This window comes from Triturus cristatus, chromosome 1_1 (assembly GCF_964204655.1).
Source record: "Triturus cristatus chromosome 1_1, aTriCri1.1, whole genome shotgun sequence".
NCBI classification, from domain to species: Eukaryota; Metazoa; Chordata; class Amphibia; order Caudata; family Salamandridae; genus Triturus; species Triturus cristatus.
This window is the reverse complement of record NC_140579.1, coordinates 74942648-74963491: the sequence shown is the minus strand read 5'-3', so window position 1 is coordinate 74963491 and position 20844 is coordinate 74942648. Positions and strand designations below refer to the sequence as shown.

The 20844-nt window shown below is 47.9% G+C and overlaps 1 protein-coding gene across 5 annotated transcripts in view; it reads left to right on the top strand.

Moving 5' to 3' along the window:
- The window catches only part of LOC146869478 (keratin, type I cytoskeletal 12-like), a 37197-nt gene extending 25220 nt beyond the window's left edge, over positions 1 to 11977 (top strand). For 2 of the 5 annotated variants that reach the window (XR_014959938.1, XR_014959933.1), the window contains exon 11: positions 11284 to 11367. Coding sequence is in view for 2 of the 5 variants with exons in the window: in XM_085599871.1 (XP_085455997.1) it covers positions 11284 to 11387 (104 nt within the window). In the remaining 3 variants the exon portion in view is untranslated. Of the gene's footprint in view, positions 1 to 11283 lie in introns of all 5 variants that reach the window. The other 3 variants (XR_014959927.1, XM_085599871.1, XM_085599870.1) reach the window with 3 other exon arrangements.
- The last annotated feature ends 8867 nt before the right edge of the window (positions 11978 to 20844 follow it).

Here is a 20844-nt window from a genome sequence, read left to right as displayed (position 1 = left end):
GGCGCATGCACCACGCAGACTCTTCACATGAGGCAGTTGCACTAACTAGTCTATTCTCATGAGGCATGTGCACCACGCAGACTCTTCACATGAGGCACTTGCACTAGCTAGTCTAGTCTCATGAGGCGCATGCACCACGCAGACTCTTCACATGAGGCACTTGCACTAACTAGTCTATTCTCATGAGGCGCATGCACCACGTAGACTCTTCACATGAGGCACCTGTACTAACTAGTCTATCTCAAGAGGCGCATGCACCACGCAGACTCTTCACATGAGGCACCTGCACTAACTAGTCTATTCTCATGAGACACATGCACCACGCAGACTCTTCACATGAGGCACTTGCACTAACTAGTCTATTCTCACGAGGCGCTTGCACCACGCAGACTCTTCACATGAGGCACTTGCACTAACTAGTCTATTCTCATGAGACACATGCACCACGCAGACTCTTCACATGAGGCACTTGCACTAACTAGTCTATTATCACAAGGCGCATTATCACAAGGCGCATGCACCACGCAGACTCTTCACATGAAGCACTTGCACTAACTAGACTATTATCATGAGGCGCAAGCACCACGCAGACTCTTCACATGAGGCACTTGCACTAGCTAGTCTATTCTCATGAGGTGCATGCACCACGCAGACTCTTCACATGAGGCACTTGCACTAGCTAGTCTATTCTCATGAGGCGCATGCACCACGCAGACTCTTCACATGAGGCACCTGCACTAACTAGTCTATTCTCATGAGGCGCATGCACCACGCAGACTCTTCACATGAGGCACTTGCACTAACTAGTCTATTCTCATGAGGCACATGCACCACGCAGACTCTTCACATGAGGCACTTGCACTAACTAGTCTATTCTCATGAGACACATTTACCATGCAGACTCTTCACATGAGGCACTTGCACTAACTAGTCTATTCTCATGAGGCACGTGCACCACGCAGACTCTTCACATGAGGCACTTGCACTAACTAGCCTATTCTCATGAGGCGCATGCACCACGCAGACTCTTCACATGAGGCACCTGCACTAACTAGTCTATTCTCATGAGACACATGCACCACGCAGACTCTTCACATGAGGCACTTGCACTAACTAGTCTATTCTCATGAGACACATGCACCACGCAGACTCTTCACATGAGGCACTTGCACTAACTAGTCTATTCTCATGAGGCACGTGCACCACGCAGACTCTTCACATGAGGCACCTGCACTAACTAGTCTATTCTCATGAGGCGCATGCACCACGCAGACTCTTCACATGAGGCACTTGCACTAACTAGTCTATTCTCATGAGGCACGTGCACCATGCAGACTCTTCACATGAGGCACTTGCACTAACTAGTCTATTCTCATGAGGCGCATGCACCACGCAGACTCTTCACATGAGGCACCTGTACTAACTAGTGTATACTTATGAGGCACGTCCAGCATGCAGACTCTTCACATGAGGCACTTGCACTAACTAGTCTATTCTCATGAGACACATGCACCATGCAGACTCTTCACATGAGGCACTTGCACTAACTAGTCTATTCTCATGAGGCACGTGCACCACGCAGACTCTTCACATGAGGCACTTGCACTAACTAGCCTATTCTCATGAGGCGCATGCACCACGCAGACTCTTCACATGAGGCACCTGCACTAACTAGTCTATTCTCATGAGACACATGCACCACGCAGACTCTTCACATGAGGCACTTGCACTAACTAGTCTATTCTCATGAGACACATGCACCACGCAGACTCTTCACATGAGGCACTTGCACTAACTAGTATATTCTCATGAGGCACGTGCACCACGCAGACTCTTCATATGAGGCACCTGCACTAACTAGTCTATTCTCATGAGGCGCATGCACCACGCAGACTCTTCACATGAGGCACTTGCACTAACTAGTCTATTCTCATGAGGCACGTGCACCATGCAGACTCTTCACATGAGGCACTTGCACTAACTAGTCTATTCTCATGAGGCACATGCACCACGCAGACTCTTCACATGAGGCACTTGCACTAACTAGTCTATTCTCACGAGGCGCTTGCACCACGCAGACTCTTCACATGAGGCACTTGCACTAACTAGTCTATTCTCATGAGACACATGCACCACGCAGACTCTTCACATGAGGCACTTGCACTAACTAGTCTATTATCACAAGGCGCATCCACCACGCAGACTCTTCACATGAAGCACTTGCACTAACTAGTCTATTATCATGAGGCGCAAGCACCACGCAGACTCTTCACATGAGGCACCTGCACTAACTAGTCTATTCTCATGAGACACATGCACCACGCAGACTCTTCACATGAGGCACTTGCACTAACTAGTCTATTCTCATGAGACACATGCACCACGCAGACTCTTCACATGAGGCACTTGCACTAACTAGTCTATTCTCACGAGGCGCTTGCACCACGCAGACTCTTCACATGAGGCACTTGCACTAACTAGTCTATTATCACAAGGCACATTATCACAAGGCGCATGCACCACGCAGACTCTTCACATGAAGCACTTGCACTAACTAGACTATTATCATGAGGCGCAAGCACCACGCAGACTCTTCACATGAGGCACTTGCACTAGCTAGTCTATTCTCATGAGATGCATGCACCACGCAGACTCTTCACATGAGGCACTTGCACTAGCTAGTCTATTCTCATGAGGCGCATGCACCACGCAGACTCTTCACATGAGGCACCTGCACTAACTAGTCTATTCTCATGAGGAGCATGCACCACGCAGACTCTTCTAATGAGGCACTTGCACTAGCTAGTCTATTCTCATGAGGCGCATGCACCACGCAGACTCTTCACATGAGGCACCTGCACTAACTAGTCTATTCTCATGAGGCGCATGCACCACGCAGACTCTTCACATGAGGCACTTGCACTAACTAGTCTATTCTCATGAGGCATGTGCACCACGCAGACTCTTCACATGAGGCACTTGCACTAGCTAGTCTAGTCTCATGAGGCGCATGCACCACGCAGACTCTTCACATGAGGCACTTGCACTAACTAGTCTATTCTCATGAGGCGCATGCACCACGTAGACTCTTCACATGAGGCACCTGTACTAACTAGTCTATTCTCAAGAGGCGCATGCACCACGCAGACTCTTCACATGAGGCACCTGCACTAACTAGTCTATTCTCATGAGACACATGCACCACGCAGACTCTTCACATGAGGCACTTGCACTAACTAGTCTATTCTCATGAGACACATGCACCACACAGACTCTTCACATGAGGCACTTGCACTAACTAGTCTATTCTCATGAGGCGCATGCACCACGCAGACTCTTCACATGAGGCACCTGCACTAACTAGTCTATTCTCATGAGGCGCATGCACCACGCAGACTCTTCACATGAGGCAGTTGCACTAACTAGTCTATTCTCATGAGGCATGTGCACCACGCAGACTCTTCACATGAGGCACTTGCACTAGCTAGTCTAGTCTCATGAGGCGCATGCACCACGCAGACTCTTCACATGAGGCACTTGCACTAACTAGTCTATTCTCATGAGGCGCATGCACCACGTAGACTCTTCACATGAGGCACCTGTACTAACTAGTCTATTCTCAAGAGGCGCATGCACCACGCAGACTCTTCACATGAGGCACCTGCACTAACTAGTCTATTCTCATGAGACACATGCACCACGCAGACTCTTCACATGAGGCACTTGCACTAACTAGTCTATTCTCATGAGACACATGCACCACGCAGACTCTTCACATGAGGCACTTGCACTAACTAGTCTATTCTCACGAGGCGCTTGCACCACGCAGACTCTTCACATGAGGCACTTGCACTAACTAGTCTATTCTCATGAGACACATGCACCACGCAGACTCTTCACATGAGGCACTTGCACTAACTAGTCTATTATCACAAGGCGCATTATCACAAGGCGCATGCACCACGCAGACTCTTCACATGAAGCACTTGCACTAACTAGACTATTATCATGAGGCGCAAGCACCACGCAGACTCTTCACATGAGGCACTTGCACTAGCTAGTCTATTCTCATGAGGTGCATGCACCACGCAGACTCTTCACATGAGGCACTTGCACTAGCTAGTCTATTCTCATGAGGCGCATGCACCACGCAGACTCTTCACATGAGGCACCTGCACTAACTAGTCTATTCTCATGAGGCGCATGCACCACGCAGACTCTTCACATGAGGCACTTGCACTAACTAGTCTATTCTCATGAGGCACATGCACCACGCAGACTCTTCACATGAGGCACTTGCACTAACTAGTCTATTCTCATGAGGCACGTGCACCACGCAGACTCTTCACATGAGGCACTTGCACTAACTAGCCTATTCTCATGAGGCGCATGCACCACGCAGACTCTTCACATGAGGCACCTGCACTAACTAGTCTATTCTCATGAGACACATGCACCACGCAGACTCTTCACATGAGGCACTTGCACTAACTAGTCTATTCTCATGAGACACATGCACCACGCAGACTCTTCACATGAGGCACTTGCACTAACTAGTCTATTCTCATGAGGCACGTGCACCACGCAGACTCTTCACATGAGGCACCTGCACTAACTAGTCTATTCTCATGAGGCGCATGCACCACGCAGACTCTTCACATGAGGCACTTGCACTAACTAGTCTATTCTCATGAGGCACGTGCACCATGCAGACTCTTCACATGAGGCACTTGCACTAACTAGTCTATTCTCATGAGGCGCATGCACCACGCAGACTCTTCACATGAGGCACCTGTACTAACTAGTGTATACTTATGAGGCACGTCCAGCATGCAGACTCTTCACATGAGGCACTTGCACTAACTAGTCTATTCTCATGAGACACATGCACCATGCAGACTCTTCACATGAGGCACTTGCACTAACTAGTCTATTCTCATGAGGCACGTGCACCACGCAGACTCTTCACATGAGGCACTTGCACTAACTAGCCTATTCTCATGAGGCGCATGCACCACGCAGACTCTTCACATGAGGCACCTGCACTAACTAGTCTATTCTCATGAGACACATGCACCACGCAGACTCTTCACATGAGGCACTTGCACTTACTAGTCTATTCTCATGAGACACATGCACCACGCAGACTCTTCACATGAGGCACTTGCACTAACTAGTATATTCTCATGAGGCACGTGCACCACGCAGACTCTTCATATGAGGCACCTGCACTAACTAGTCTATTCTCATGAGGCGCATGCACCACGCAGACTCTTCACATGAGGCACTTGCACTAACTAGTCTATTCTCATGAGGCACGTGCACCATGCAGACTCTTCACATGAGGCACTTGCACTAACTAGTCTATTCTCATGAGGCACATGCACCACGCAGACTCTTCACATGAGGCACTTGCACTAACTAGTCTATTCTCACGAGGCGCTTGCACCACGCAGACTCTTCACATGAGGCACTTGCACTAACTAGTCTATTCTCATGAGACACATGCACCACGCAGACTCTTCACATGAGGCACTTGCACTAACTAGTCTATTATCACAAGGCGCATCCACCACGCAGACTCTTCACATGAAGCACTTGCACTAACTAGTCTATTATCATGAGGCGCAAGCACCACGCAGACTCTTCACATGAGGCACTTGCACTAACTAGTCTATTCTCATGAGGCGCATGCACCACGCAGACTCTTCACATGAGGCACTTGCACTAACCAGTCTATTCTCATGAGACACATGCACCACGCAGACTCTTCACATGAGGCACCTGCACTAACTAGTCAATTCTCATGAGGCACATGCACCACACAGACTCTTCACATGAGGCACTTGCACTAACTAGTCTATTCTCATGAGGCGTATGAACCACGCAGACTTTTCACATGAGGCACTTGCACTAACTAGTGTATTCTGATGAGGCGCGTGCACCACGCAGACTCTTCACATGAGGCACTTGCACTAACTAGTCTATTCTGATGAGGCGCATGCACCACGCAGACTCTTCACATGAGGCACTTGCACTAACTAGTCTATTCTGATGAGGCGCATGCACCACGCAGACTCTTCACATGAGGCACTTGCACTAACTAGTGTATTCTGATGAGGCGCGTGCACCACGCAGACTCTTCACATGAGGCACTTGCACTAACTAGTCTATTCTCATGAGACGCATGCACCATGCAGACTCTTCACATGAGGCACCTGCACTAACTAGCCTATTCTCATGAGGCGCATGCACCACGCAGACTCTTCACATGAGGCACTTGCACTAACTAGTCTATTCTCATGAGACGCATGCACCACACAGACTCTTCACATGAGGCACTTGCACTAACTAGTCTATTCTCATGAGGCGCATGCACCACGCAGACTTTTCACATGAGGCACTTGCACTAACTAGTCTATTCTGATGAGGCACGTGCACCATGCAGACTCTTCACATGAGGCACTTGCACTAACTAGTCTATTCTGATGAGGCGCGTGCACCACGCAGACTCTTCACATGAGGCACTTGCACTAACTAGTCTATTCTCATGAGACGCATGCACCATGCAGACTCTTCACATGAGGCACCTGCACTAACTAGCCTATTCTCATGAGGCGCATGCACCACGCAGACTCTTCACATGAGGCACTTGCACTAACTAGTCTATTCTCATGAGACGCATGCACCACACAGACTCTTCACATGAGGCACTTGCACTAACTAGTCTATTCTCATGAGGCGCATGCACCACGTAGACTCTTCACATGAGGCACCTGTACTAACTAGTCTATTCTCAAGAGGCGCATGCACCACGCAGACTCTTCACATGAGGCACCTGCACTAACTAGTCTATTCTCATGAGACACATGCACCACGCAGACTCTTCACATGAGGCACTTGCACTAACTAGTCTATTCTCATGAGACGCATGCACCACACAGACTCTTCACATGAGGCATTTGCACTAACTAGTCTATTCTCATGAGGCGCATGCACCACGCAGACTTTTCACATGAGGCACTTGCACTAACTAGTCTATTCTGATGAGGCACGTGCACCATGCAGACTCTTCACATGAGGCACTTGCACTAACTAGTCTATTCTGATGAGGCGCGTGCACCACGCAGACTCTTCACATGAGGCACTTGCACTAACTAGTCTATTCTCATGAGACGCATGCACCATGCAGACTCTTCACATGAGGCACCTGCACTAACTAGTCTATTCTCATGAGGCGCATGCACCATGCAGACTCTTCACATGAGGCACTTGCACTAACTAGTCTATTCTCAAGAGGCGCATGCACCACGCAGACTCTTCACATGAGGCACCTGCACTAACTAGTCTATTCTCATGAGACACATGCACCACGCAGACTCTTCACATGAGGCACTTGCACTAACTAGTCTATTCTCATGAGACACATGCACCACGCAGACTCTTCACATGAGGCACTTGCACTAACTAGTCTATTCTCACGAGGCGCTTGCACCACGCAGACTCTTCACATGAGGCACTTGCACTAACTAGTCTATTCTCATGAGACACATGCACCACGCAGACTCTTCACATGAGGCACTTGCACTAACTAGTCTATTATCACAAGGCGCATTATCACAAGGCGCATGCACCACGCAGACTCTTCACATGAAGCACTTGCACTAACTAGACTATTATCATGAGGCGCAAGCACCACGCAGACTCTTCACATGAGGCACTTGCACTAGCTAGTCTATTCTCATGAGGTGCATGCACCACGCAGACTCTTCATATGAGGCACTTGCACTAGCTAGTCTATTCTCATGAGGCGCATGCACCACGCAGACTCTTCACATGAGGCACCTGCACTAACTAGTCTATTCTCATGAGGCGCATGCACCACGCAGACTCTTCACATGAGGCACTTGCACTAACTAGTCTATTCTCATGAGGCACATGCACCACGCAGACTCTTCACATGAGGCACTTGCACTAACTAGTCTATTCTCATGAGACACATGCACCATGCAGACTCTTCACATGAGGCACTTGCACTAACTAGTCTATTCTCATGAGGCGCGTGCACCACGCAGACTCTTCACATGAGGCACTTGCACTAACTAGCCTATTCTCATGAGGCGCATGCACCACGCAGACTCTTCACATGAGGCACCTGCACTAACTAGTCTATTCTCATGAGACACATGCACCACGCAGACTCTTCACATGAGGCACTTGCACTAACTAGTCTATTCTCATGAGACACATGCACCACGCAGACTCTTCACATGAGGCACTTGCACTAACTAGTCTATTCTCATGAGGCACGTGCACCACGCAGACTCTTCACATGAGGCACCTGCACTAACTAGTCTATTCTCATGAGGCGCATGCACCACGCAGACTCTTCACATGAGGCACTTGCACTAACTAGTCTATTCCCATGAGGCACGTGCACCATGCAGACTCTTCACATGAGGCACTTGCACTAACTAGTCTATTCTCATGAGGCGCATGCACCACGCAGACTCTTCACATGAGGCACCTGTACTAACTAGTGTATATTTATGAGGCACGTCCAGCATGCAGACTCTTCACATGAGGCACTTGCACTAACTAGTCTATTCTCATGAGACACATGCACCATGCAGACTCTTCACATGAGGCACTTGCACTAACTAGTCTATTCTCATGAGGCACATGCACCACGCAGACTCTTCACATGAGGCACTTGCACTAACTAGCCTATTCTCATGAGGCGCATGCACCACGCAGACTCTTCACATGAGGCACCTGCACTAACTAGTCTATTCTCATGAGACACATGCACCACGCAGACTCTTCACATGAGGCACTTGCACTAACTAGTCTATTCTCATGAGACACATGCACCACGCAGACTCTTCACATGAGGCACTTGCACTAACTAGTCTATTCTCATGAGGCACGTGCACCACGCAGACTCTTCACATGAGGCACCTGCACTAACTAGTCTATTCTCATGAGGCGCATGCACCACGCAGACTCTTCACATGAGGCACTTGCACTAACTAGTCTATTCTCATGAGGCACGTGCACCATGCAGACTCTTCACATGAGGCACTTGCACTAACTAGTCTATTCTCATGAGGCACATGCACCACGCAGACTCTTCACATGAGGCACTTGCACTAACTAGTCTATTCTCACGAGGCGCTTGCACCACGCAGACTCTTCACATGAGGCACTTGCACTAACTAGTCTATTCTCATGAGACACATGCACCACGCAGACTCTTCACATGAGGCACTTGCACTAACTAGTCTATTATCACAAGGCGCATGCACCACGCAGACTCTTCACATGAAGCACTTGCACTAACTAGTCTATTATCATGAGGCGCAAGCACCACGCAGACTCTTCACATGAGGCACTTGCACTAACTAGTCTATTCTCATGAGGCGCATGCACCACGCAGACTCTTCACATGAGGCACTTGCACTAACCAGTCTATTCTCATGAGACACATGCACCACGCAGACTCTTCACATGAGGCACCTGCACTAACTAGTCAATTCTCATGAGGCACATGCACCACACAGACTCTTCACATGAGGCACTTGCACTAACTAGTCTATTCTCATGAGGCGTATGAACCACGCAGACTTTTCACATGAGGCACTTGCACTAACTAGTGTATTCTGATGAGGCGCGTGCACCACGCAGACTCTTCACATGAGGCACTTGCACTAACTAGTCTATTCTGATGAGGCGCATGCACCACGCAGACTCTTCACATGAGGCACTTGCACTAACTAGTGTATTCTGATGAGGCGCGTGCACCACGCAGACTCTTCACATGAGGCACCTGCACTAACTAGTCTATTCTCATGAGACGCATGCACCATGCAGACTCTTCACATGAGGCACGTGCACTAACTAGCCTATTCTCATGAGGCGCATGCACCACGCAGACTCTTCACATGAGGCACTTGCACTAACTAGTCTATTCTCATGAGACGCATGCACCACACAGACTCTTCACATGAGGCACTTGCACTAACTAGTCTATTCTCATGAGGCGCATGCACCACGCAGACTTTTCACATGAGGCACTTGCACTAACTAGTCTATTCTGATGAGGCACGTGCACCATGCAGACTCTTCACATGAGGCACTTGCACTAACTAGTCTATTCTGATGAGGCGCGTGCACCACGCAGACTCTTCACATGAGGCACTTGCACTAACTAGTCTATTCTCATGAGGCACGTGCACCACGCAGACTCTTCACATGAGGCACTTGCACTAACTAGTCTATTCTCATGAGGCACGTGTACCACGCAGACTGTTCACATGAGGCACTTGCACTAACCAGTCTATTCTCATGAGGCACGTGCACCACGCAAACTCTTCACATGAGGCACTTGCACTAACTAGTCTATTCTCATGAGGCGCATGCATCAATGTAAACTTATTCGCATGAGGAACATGCGCTAATATCAGCATGTCCAAATGAGTGGCTAGTGACAATATTAGAATGAATATTAGAATATTCGAATGATCCGACGAGGTGCCACCTCAGCACAGCAAACATTCCAATGAAGCACATGCACCAGTGCTCACATGAGGTAGATGCAGCAGTTACAATGTTCACACGAGGCAGATGTATACGACTTTGAATGTTCACGAGAGGCATGTACATACACTATGAAGAATGTTCACCTCAGGTCACTGCACTCACGTTAGCAAGTTTACACAAGGGTTAAAAACACAATGAACCATTCACCGGAGGCGCTGATGTCACCGTGAATAAGAGAAATGCAGCCGCATAATAACAGCAATAGTGAACAAGCACAACATTAGCATGCTGAAACGTGAGCAAACGCCAATTTGTACATGATCACATAAGAACCATGCACTATTCTAAAAGTGCTGACATGGGAGACATCTGTGAATGTTCAAGTTAGGGGCGTGTGTCTAGAATGAATGGTTCAAAGAACAGAGATGGGAAAAGGAGATTGCAGTTCTGTCATTAGAATGTTTATATGAGGTACATGTGCATTGTTAAACTATTCACAAAATACATGCTCCAAAATGGGCCCCGTTTGGAAAGCTATTTGCCTACCTGAGTTTAATTTAGGTAACAAAATAATTAATTAATTGGAGAGGGTAACATCCAATTCCTGATTCATAAAGTGAACGCAGAATCCCAAACTTTATCCAACATGTCCACGAGCTTCTCTGTCATTAAGCACATCATCTGTTCTCTCAATATATCCTGCCTGCATTCTTTTGTTCACCTCTTCATTTCTTGTTTCAGCCCCGGAGCCAGTTAGAAGCCGAGTTGTGAAGACCATCGTCCAGGAAGTGATTGATGGCAAAGTGGTTTCGCAAGAGGAGAAACACAGTGAACAGAAAATATAGACAGAAGCTGGGTCTCTGCTTATGGAACCGCTGATCTACCGGTAAACCGACAACATGATGCACAACCCGGGAGGAGGAACCCCTTCCACAATCCTACCCCACCCCCCTCTTCTGCTTCTCCTATGGAGTTTTCAACTCTTCGAACATAACCGCAGAATCTTCTGGACAATTGAATGCACTGAGCGCCACAACAGCAGTCCCCGTGCATACGGGCAAACCAGAAGACACCCAAAATGAGTGAGCGAACACCTAAGAAAACGAGAGGGCGTCCAAGATGTTCATCACGTGGCTTGGTATTGACCAAGGAAGAGTGTTCTTGTTTGGACACTAAATGAATCATCGGTAAACAGCATTCTGAAACTTAGGCCAACTGAGAGCATTTTAAATGCCACACTGGTTGTAAATCTACTTCTGAAGACCTCACAAATCGACACCTCGGCAGGGGCACCAGCTGGGATGTGTGGCTATTCACTGTATCAAGGCTCCTCCTTTGCCCTTAAATCTCTTCCTCTTTGCCTTTCTTTACCACAAGATGCTAATCTTTGTTTCTGTGACATTTTAATTCAATAAACTATTTCTGAATGCAAGATAAAAGGGTGTATTTTGTGACATTTCCCCAATTTTGCTTTTTATCTATTGAGAAATATCATATGACTCAAATGTATGGAAGTTAGAATGCACTGAATCAAAATCGGTACTGAATTTAGTGGTAGACAAAGCGTTTGAAGAACATATGCTCAGAACAGGAGGACATGTGACAGCAGTGCTCTTAAACAGTGGCGTTTCTTAAAGTGATATTTAGGTATGCATATACAGGACCATGGATAAAACTGAGCTGCGGGTGCAAAGATTAAAGTAACGTTATAGTTAGGTGAATATGTCAGTGACAACATTGATGTTTGAACTAAAAAGAACAACAGGAAACCACCAGTTATAGTTAGCAAACCTCCGCCATGCCCTGCTTATGACCTTACATATTATATCAATCATGACATGTTCGATCACATCATTTAAGATAACTAATGATATCTCAAACACAAAGTTCGGCCTTGGCAGTGGTCGTCCTAGGGCATTTACTGGCTCGGGGAGGGGAGCAGCGTGCCCTCCCTCCCCTTAAATAAACATTGAAGCCTCGGGGTTGGGCTCCCTGTGGCCTTTAATTAAAGATTAAGGCCCCAGCTGCCAATTGTGTTTTGATCCTGAGGGAGTCCTACGAGATCGCAGAAGAAACTATTGATGTTTTGGGGATTTTGGCCTGGGGGGAGGTCCCTCTGTGTCCCCCCATGAGGCCTAGGGGGCAGAGTATCCCTACCTTGCCCCCTTATATTTTATTTAATTTCCTACTGCAGAGCATGAGACAAAGTCCCCGAGTTGTGTGACGGTTGCAAGCAACATTTTTATGATGTGGCTGGCAGTCAATCAGTATGACTGCTGCGAGAGCGAATAGGCCCAAAGGAAATAAAGCTCCCTGGGTCAATTGGAATGCTCTGTTTTTAAATTGGCGCTCCAGCAAGAGTATCTCGAGCTTCTCACAGACCCAACAGTCCAGATATACAATTATTTTTTACTCTTAATTTTTAATAAAAACCTACCAAATGGATTTACACCAAATCACAAAAAGCGCAATCTGCGTACCATCAGGTGTTTGTTAAGCGCGACTACTCACCCGGAAGGGTCTCAAGGCGCTAGGGTTTGTGGGGGGGGGGGGTTCGCAAGTTCCAGTCCATCAAGGAGGGGGTCTGTCGAAGATCCAGGTTTTGAGGTTTCTTGCGAAGATGGAGAGCAATGTTATCTGTCTGAGGTGGAGCGAAAGGTAGTTCCAGGCTCTGGCCGCGCTGAAGGAGAAGGAGCGGTCTCATGATCTGGTCGTTCTTGTGCGGGGGACCACGGCGTACGAGAGTTGGGCTGATCGTAGGGTCCTTTGGGGTGCGTGGAATTTGAGTCGGCTATTTAGGTATGCTGGTCCGGTGTCGTGGAGGGCCTTGTGAGCGTGGGTTATCATCTTGAAGGTGACTCTAGCTTTAATGGGGAGCCAGTGGAGTGTGCGCAGGTGCTGGGAGATGTGGCAGTGTCTTGGCAGGTTGAGGACCAGTCTTGCAGCAGCGTTTTGGATGTTCTGTAGCTTACGGGTAAGGTTTTTGTTTATTCAGGCATAGAGTGCGTTACCGTAGTTGAGCCTGCTGGTGACCAGGGCATAAGTGACGGTCTTTCTGTGTTTGAGGGGGATCCATTTGAAGGTCTTACATAGGAGGCAGAGGGTGTGGAAGCAGGAGGACGAGACAGAGTTGATCTAGCGGTCAATTTTGAGCTCTGAGTCCAGGAGGATTCCCAGGTTGCGTGCGTGGTCCGTGGGGGTGGGCGGGCTTCCGAGGGTGGGGGCCACCAGGTGTCTTTCCAGGCTTCAGGGTTTGGGCCCATGATGAGGACTTCCGTTTTGTTGGTGTTTAGTTGTAGGCAGCTGTTTTTCATCCATTTGGCGACGGCTTCCATGCCTTCTCGAAAGTTGTGTCTGGCGGTGTTGGGTTTGTTGGATAGGGAGAGGATGAGTTGAGTGTCGTCTGCGTGTGACACAATGTTGAGTCCGTAAGTTCTGACGATGGGGGCAAGCGGAGTGTACCAAGATCTAATTACCTTCCAAATTTGGCGTAATTCTGTTGAGCAATTTTTGCTGCAGCCCTTCTAAAAGATGTCAATAGAAACTGTATGGGGATTTTGCGTTTTGGGACATCACTGATGACATCACGCAAGCTTCATTTTCCCACATGTAAATTACTATGGCATTAAAGTTCTGACAGTAAGTACAAAAGAGAAGATCAGGCATCATTGCTACCAACACAGAAACAACTACCTTAGGTGTTGAAAACAAGCATTATGTGCAACATTGACTCTATAACCTATACTTTACAGGTTGCATAGTTCACATTAGCAATCAACCACAGGCATATGGGAAACTCTCATTGAGTACGGTGTTCAATCTGTATACAACTGTTCGGAGAAAGCCAAAATAGTGAATGCAAATTCCAAGGCAAATGCCCTACTACGTACAGCTTTCATATGTATCAAACCCCTGACACACACCAAGGTGTAGATTCCGATCCTGGAAAAACCGGGTACGAACCGTCGGTCGGAGCGTTTTCTCCGTCCGACTCGTACCCGGTAAAAACACCCTACGAATTTGCAAGTACGATTCGTACGGAAACACCATGTCGGTAACGATTCGTAAAAAACACCGACCAAGGGAAAAATACATACCAATGTGATCCGGGACACCTCCGACGTGACGTCGGTACGCACTCAGGCTGCGTTTCATGAACCAGGAAGTACGAATCGTACCCACAGCAGTCTGGACGGCAATATTTTTGCGGCACCCAAAAAGTGCCGGGAAAGCGAAGTACGCCGCGAAACGAGCAGATTAGGGGGCCCGGTATGTGTCGTACCCCCCCCCAGCCCCCATAAGTACACGCCAAACACCCCCAGCCCCCCCGCGGATGTCTGCTCCGTACCCCCAGCCCCCCCCCTGCGAATGTACGGTGCGAACCCCCACCCCACCAGTGTAGGTACGGTGCGTACCCCCACCAGTGTAGGTACGGTGCGTACCCCCACCAGTGTAGGTACGGTGCGAACCCCCAGCGCTCCGCGCTGGAGGTACGCACCGTACCTACACTGGTGAGGGTACGCACCGTACCTACACTGGTGGGGTTACGCACCGTACCTACACTGGTGGGGGTTCGCACCGTACATCCGCGGGGGGGGGCTGGGGAGGGTTCGGCGCGTATGCGGCTACATGTCTCCATGGTTGCTATTGCTGTTCGCTCCGTACGGTGTTTTTTCCATACGGTTGTGCAATCGGACAGACGGGACGGATCGTACTTGCGCGGTCGGACTTGAGTTTTCCGATTCGTACAGAAAAACGTCCGGGGACGTGTTGGACACCTTTTTCCGACCCGAGGACGTGTGGGGGAATTTTCCCAATGCGATTCGTATGGACTTTTTCCCATACGAATCGTACTTGGCAGTTTGTACGGTACTTGTACGATTCGTACGGGAAAAAATCTGGATACGGATCGGAATCGGCACCTAAGCCTACATTAAGAAATGAAGCTGATAACGAAGTATGGTAAACAGTGTTTACTCTATGGAGAGAGTTCACTCTACACCACACTGTTTGCAAACAGTGACATTCTCATGAGAAATACACCACATTCTCTAAACATACACCACGCAGCTAAATTTGTTTTTCACTGCAGTGAGGCCTACTCCTTCCATAGGCTAGACTTGGAGTTCCTTAAAACACCTTTTAAGATGTAATTCATGATTGGAAAGGAGTATCTTCTTCATGTTTAATATGTTTGGAATGGTGGTGATAAATCCTCTTTAATGGTAAAGCTGGATTTAACAGTACCATTTGAGAAAAGCCACTTTTAGAAAGTGGACATTTCTCTGCTCTCACTGCTCTGTGTGCCTTGCAGTCTGTCTACAGTACAGGTCTGGGCTGGGTGACACCTACACTTTGTGCATTCCCTCTAGACAGGCACAATACAAGAAGGGCTGGGTGGAGACAGGAGATTCATCTGTATTCATCTGCATACTGATAGCCTTCCTGGGCAAGAAGGGGAAATGGTGGCTCACGCTTACATCTAAATAGGTTGTGTCCTGCCCTCACACCAAGCGGTGATTTCTCCCCTATTGGTAGTCTGGAGCCATGGTTGGGCTGAAAGGGATTCCTGTGCACTTCAGAGAGTTCCTTTGAAGTCACACCCTACATCAAAGGCACTTTTGAGTATAAGTACCAGGGCTGTGGCCCTATCAAATCAATATACTACTGGACCTGGGAAAAGCTCTGCTGGAGTAAACACTGCTATGCTGTAAGGATTGCCCCTTTGCTGTGGCTGACTTTTCTGAGGAACTGCTTCTCTGCGTTCCTGTCCTGTTCTGCTGCCTGCTGATCTCTGACCTGCTGAGGACAAGGACTGAACCCATCACACTTGAACGCCAAGGACTTGTTGGCTTGCCTCCTGTAGTCTGGAGTCTCAGGAACACAAACAACTTCCTGTAATCCTGCTAGTGCTGCTGGCCTCTGCCATCTGATAGTCACACCCTTGCCTGCCTGAGGTGCCCCCTTTTTTTTCTACCTCGACATTTACGCATCGCTTTCAACACCGAAGCAGCGGATGCTGAAAGACAGTAATTCTACAGCCGATGCGGCTTGATGCTGATGGACCATGCAGCTCGACATCAATGCAGCGCCTGTATCACAATTGGGTTGAACACTGTAGCTTCCATTGAAAGCGTGCATCAGCGCCAACCGTCGCCCTCCATCTTTGGATCAACGACAACGCAACTCCTCCTCGACACCTCACCTCGAGTCTTCAACATTGACCAAAGCTCCATCCAAGGTATTTCTTCACAGGACCTGCCTGGGTCCTACAGCTGGTCCGCTGTAGATTGCGGTCGGCTTCAATTTTGACTTTGCACTGGTTCCTCGCGACCTTAAGTAACCTCTTGACTGACAGTGACTTCTAAGCACCTTTTTCACATCTAATATTTAAAAATGCATAGCTCGACTTCTACTGGTTTGATGTTTGTCTTCCTGGTCTTGTTTTAATCATATAAATATTCTCTATTTCTAAACCTGTGTGGAGTCTTTCTGTGGTGTTTACATTGAGTTACTGTATTTTAAGTGTTTCACAAATACTCAACAACTTGCCTATTACGTTAAACGTAACTGCTCTGTGCCAAGCTACTAGAGGTAAAGCATAGGTTAATTTAGGGTGTGTATCTGCCTTACCCCGGAAGTCAGATATACACCGATGTCATAGCTCCCACCAAGCATAAGCAAACAGTTATCTCCTTAGGGTGGGTACCTCAGGAGAAAAGCTGGAGCCAGCCCTGGGGGTGGCAGTTCCCAGGGTCCTATATGGCCAGGAAGGGGGCTGCATGGCCCCCTCCTGTCTACTGCACGGGTCGGTCCGAGGAGGTGGTGGTCTCTTGGGCCATATATGGCCCTTGAGAGGGGCCACACAGCCCCCCTTTTTAATGTTTATTTTAGCCCCGGGAGGTGGTGGTTGTTGGCTCCCAATAACCCCAACCAGTTGTGAACCAGGAGGGGTGTTTGCAGAGTGGTGGAGGAAGGGGGCTTGTCCTCCCACAACCTCTCAGCATTTCCGCTGTGTAGAACTTACTGGAGGTAACAAGAGGGGTAGTTGGCCAAGGGCTCTCAGTAGCCAAGGAGACTTCATCTCCCAACTAGTAGCGTGCCAGGAGGCACGTTTGCAGAGTGCTGGTGAAAGGGGTGGGTCACCTGCGACTTGCCAGCAACCATTTTTTTCTTTCATTAGGGGAGGGGAGTTTGTGGCTTCCCTTTCCTGGGCCGATTTGTCCCCGGGGACCCCATGACCTCATCCACTGTGGCCAGGCATTTTTTTAAATGTGGGAGGGAAAACGAGCGGCCCCTCTTCCAGGCCAATTTCGGCCCCAAGGACCCCATCCCTGGGGCCCGGCTCCTACTGTGTGTGCCCTGGTCCGACCCAGGGCACCCACTCGCATCTTTTGGGGCCTTCAGGGGGAGCCTCAAGGCCTCCGCGGTCTGTGCCGGCTCCCCGCATCCTGCGGGAGCAGGCATTGCTTTTAGACAAGGGAGCAGCTGTAAAGGTAGCTCCCTGTGTCTAAAAGCCGTTATTTCCATAATAAAGCTTTATTTTAGCAATTGCCATAAAATCAAACACAATAACTTAAAAATGTATAATCATGCAGTAACAAAACACTTAAAAACATGAAATATAAAATAATTAAAATACCCACAGTTAAAACTAGCAGGATAAAGGGGGAACATCACAACAATTTTTAAGATGTGAAATTAAATTTCATCCAACATCTCCTATACTTGTTATCTTTTTATTATTATTATTATTATTATTATTTATATGGCGCACAAATCATCCCCGAAGGGATCTCTCGGCGCCTTGGGAGGCAGGTTTCTAGGAGCAGAGCGAATCAGTTGAATAACCAGGTTTTTAGGTGCTTCTTAAAAATGGTCAGGGTGGGGCATGAATGCAGATCTAGGGGCAGCGTATTCCAGTGTTTGGGAGCGAGATAGGAAAAGGCACGGCCTCCCATCTTAACTTTTTTAATTCTCGGCATTTGGAGAAGCTTTTGGCTACCGGATCTTAACAGTCGTGCCGGAGTATACCATACCAACTTCTTTGTAAGGTATATAGGTCCTTGTCCGAAAAGTGCTTTAAAAACTAGGCACAAAAGTTTGAAAAGTGCCCTCTTTCTTATCGGCAGCCAATGTAGCTCTCTTAGTAGCGGTAAAGCTGGCGTAAGCGGGGGTTTATTTAAGGCTAGACGGGCAGCCGTGTTTTGCACGACTTGTAGCCTAGAGAGCAGGTTCTCCCTCAACCCCACTAGGAGAGCATTCCCGTAATCCAGTCTGCTGACTAGCAGTGCCTGGATCAAAACCCTTCTAACGGAGAGAGGAATCCACTGGAAGACTTTCTTTAAAGTGCGTATCAGTCAAAAACATTTACCCGATAAGGGTTTTAACATGTTCTTCCATGGATAAATTGTTATCCATTAAGATGCCCAGATTTTTTACCCATTTTTTGAGGGAGGCGGGTGATCCTAGTTCCCCCGGCCACCACTCGTCTGTCCACAAATCCTCCGCTTTACCAAACAATAAGATCTCCGTCTTGTTGGAATTAAGTTGGAAATAGTTGTTTTTCATCCATGTGGATATTTTCATCATACAGCTCTTAAATCTGTCTCTGGTCGCCGTGTGGTCCTTCTCTATGGGGATTATCACCTGAGTGTCATCCGCATAGGAGAAGGTTTGGAATCCACAGGATTTTACAATGGTGGCCAGAGATGCCACATAGATGTTGAACAGGATGGGGCTTAAAATGGAGCCCTGAGGAACCCCCTTATCCATGACTGTGGTCTGAGAGACAAATGTGTCTAACTGAACACATTGAGATCCGTCCGATAAAAAACTCTGCAGCCACTCTAATACCATTCCAGTGACACCAATCTCTCGCAGTCTATCCAGCAGAATTCTGTGAGAGATGGTGTCAAAGGCTGCTTAAAGATCAACAAGGACCAGCGCCGCCGGATTCCCTTCATCCAATAGCAGCCTGATAGTGTCTGTTACCTCTACCAGAGCGGACTCCGTGCTGTAACCAGCGCGGAAGCCCGACTGCGAGGAATCCAGAAGGCCGTGCTGTTCCAAATGATTTGAAAGTTGGTGATTGATCAGAGTTTCCATTACTTTAGAGCAGCCCGGGAGGAGAGAAATAGGTCTATAGTTCTGTAAATTGGCACAGTCTGTAGATGGTTTCTTGGGCAGGGGTTTAATAAAGGCCTTTTTCCATCTAGCCGGAAAAGAGGAGGTTGCTAAAGATAAGTTACATATTTCCGCTATGGGGTTTACTAGCTCCATTGCTAAATCCGACAACATATAAGGGGGGGCTATATCAGACGAGGAGCCTGACTTGATGCCTTTCAGAAGTAGTAGCACCTGCTCCCTAGTGATGGTTGCAAAAGTCTCCAATCTCACCAGGGAGGGGTTATCTGTGAGTAGGATTCTTTCCCTGTTATCTGATACCTGCTCGAAAGAGTCATAAATGTTATCTATCTTGTTTTTAAAATGCATAGCAAGCTTATCGCAGAGTTCCTGTGTAGGGGGGCAGGTAGAATTGACTACTCTAGGAGCAGTAAATTCCTTAAGAATCCTAAAAAGTTCTTTTGATGAACCCTTTGCCACCTCTATACGAATGGCCAAGAATGTTCGTCTTGCTGTATTGCAGTTCATGAGATACATCCTATGTACTATATTGTAGGCCAGTCTATCTACCTCAGATTTTGTTTTCCTCCATTTTCGTTCCTTTACCCTGTAGGCAGCCTTCTCTGTCTTTAAACTATCAGAATACCAGGGAGCCGGACTTTTTCTGTCATAGATTGTAGCTGTTTTGCTCGGGCGATCTTGTCGAAAGCCCTCATGACCTCCGACTCCAATTTACATAAAGCTACGTTGATGTCCTGACATTCATTGAACATAGGAGGGGAAAATACTTTACAAAACGTCTTAGGTGTTATTTTCCTCCATCGTCTACGTATGACTTTCTGCCCTTGTGGTTTTTCCAGACCTTTAGGAGCCAAAAAAGAGAAACTGAGGGCCATATGGTCCGACCAACTAACTACTTGAGGTGGTTCTGTGCTCAAGCTGGGGATATTGGTAAAAATATTATCTAGCGTATAGCCTGCTACATGAGTTGGAAAAACTACTTTAGGCAACAGGTCTAACGATTCCATAGCTGCTAGCAGATCAGCAGTGTCAGTATTAGAATCCATGTCAAAATGAAAATTAAAATCTCCTAAAAGAAAAAAATCCTTCGTTTGCAGAACGTATGGGGCAAGTATTTCTAATAGGGAGGTGCAAAAGGCCTTCTTATTTTCCCCT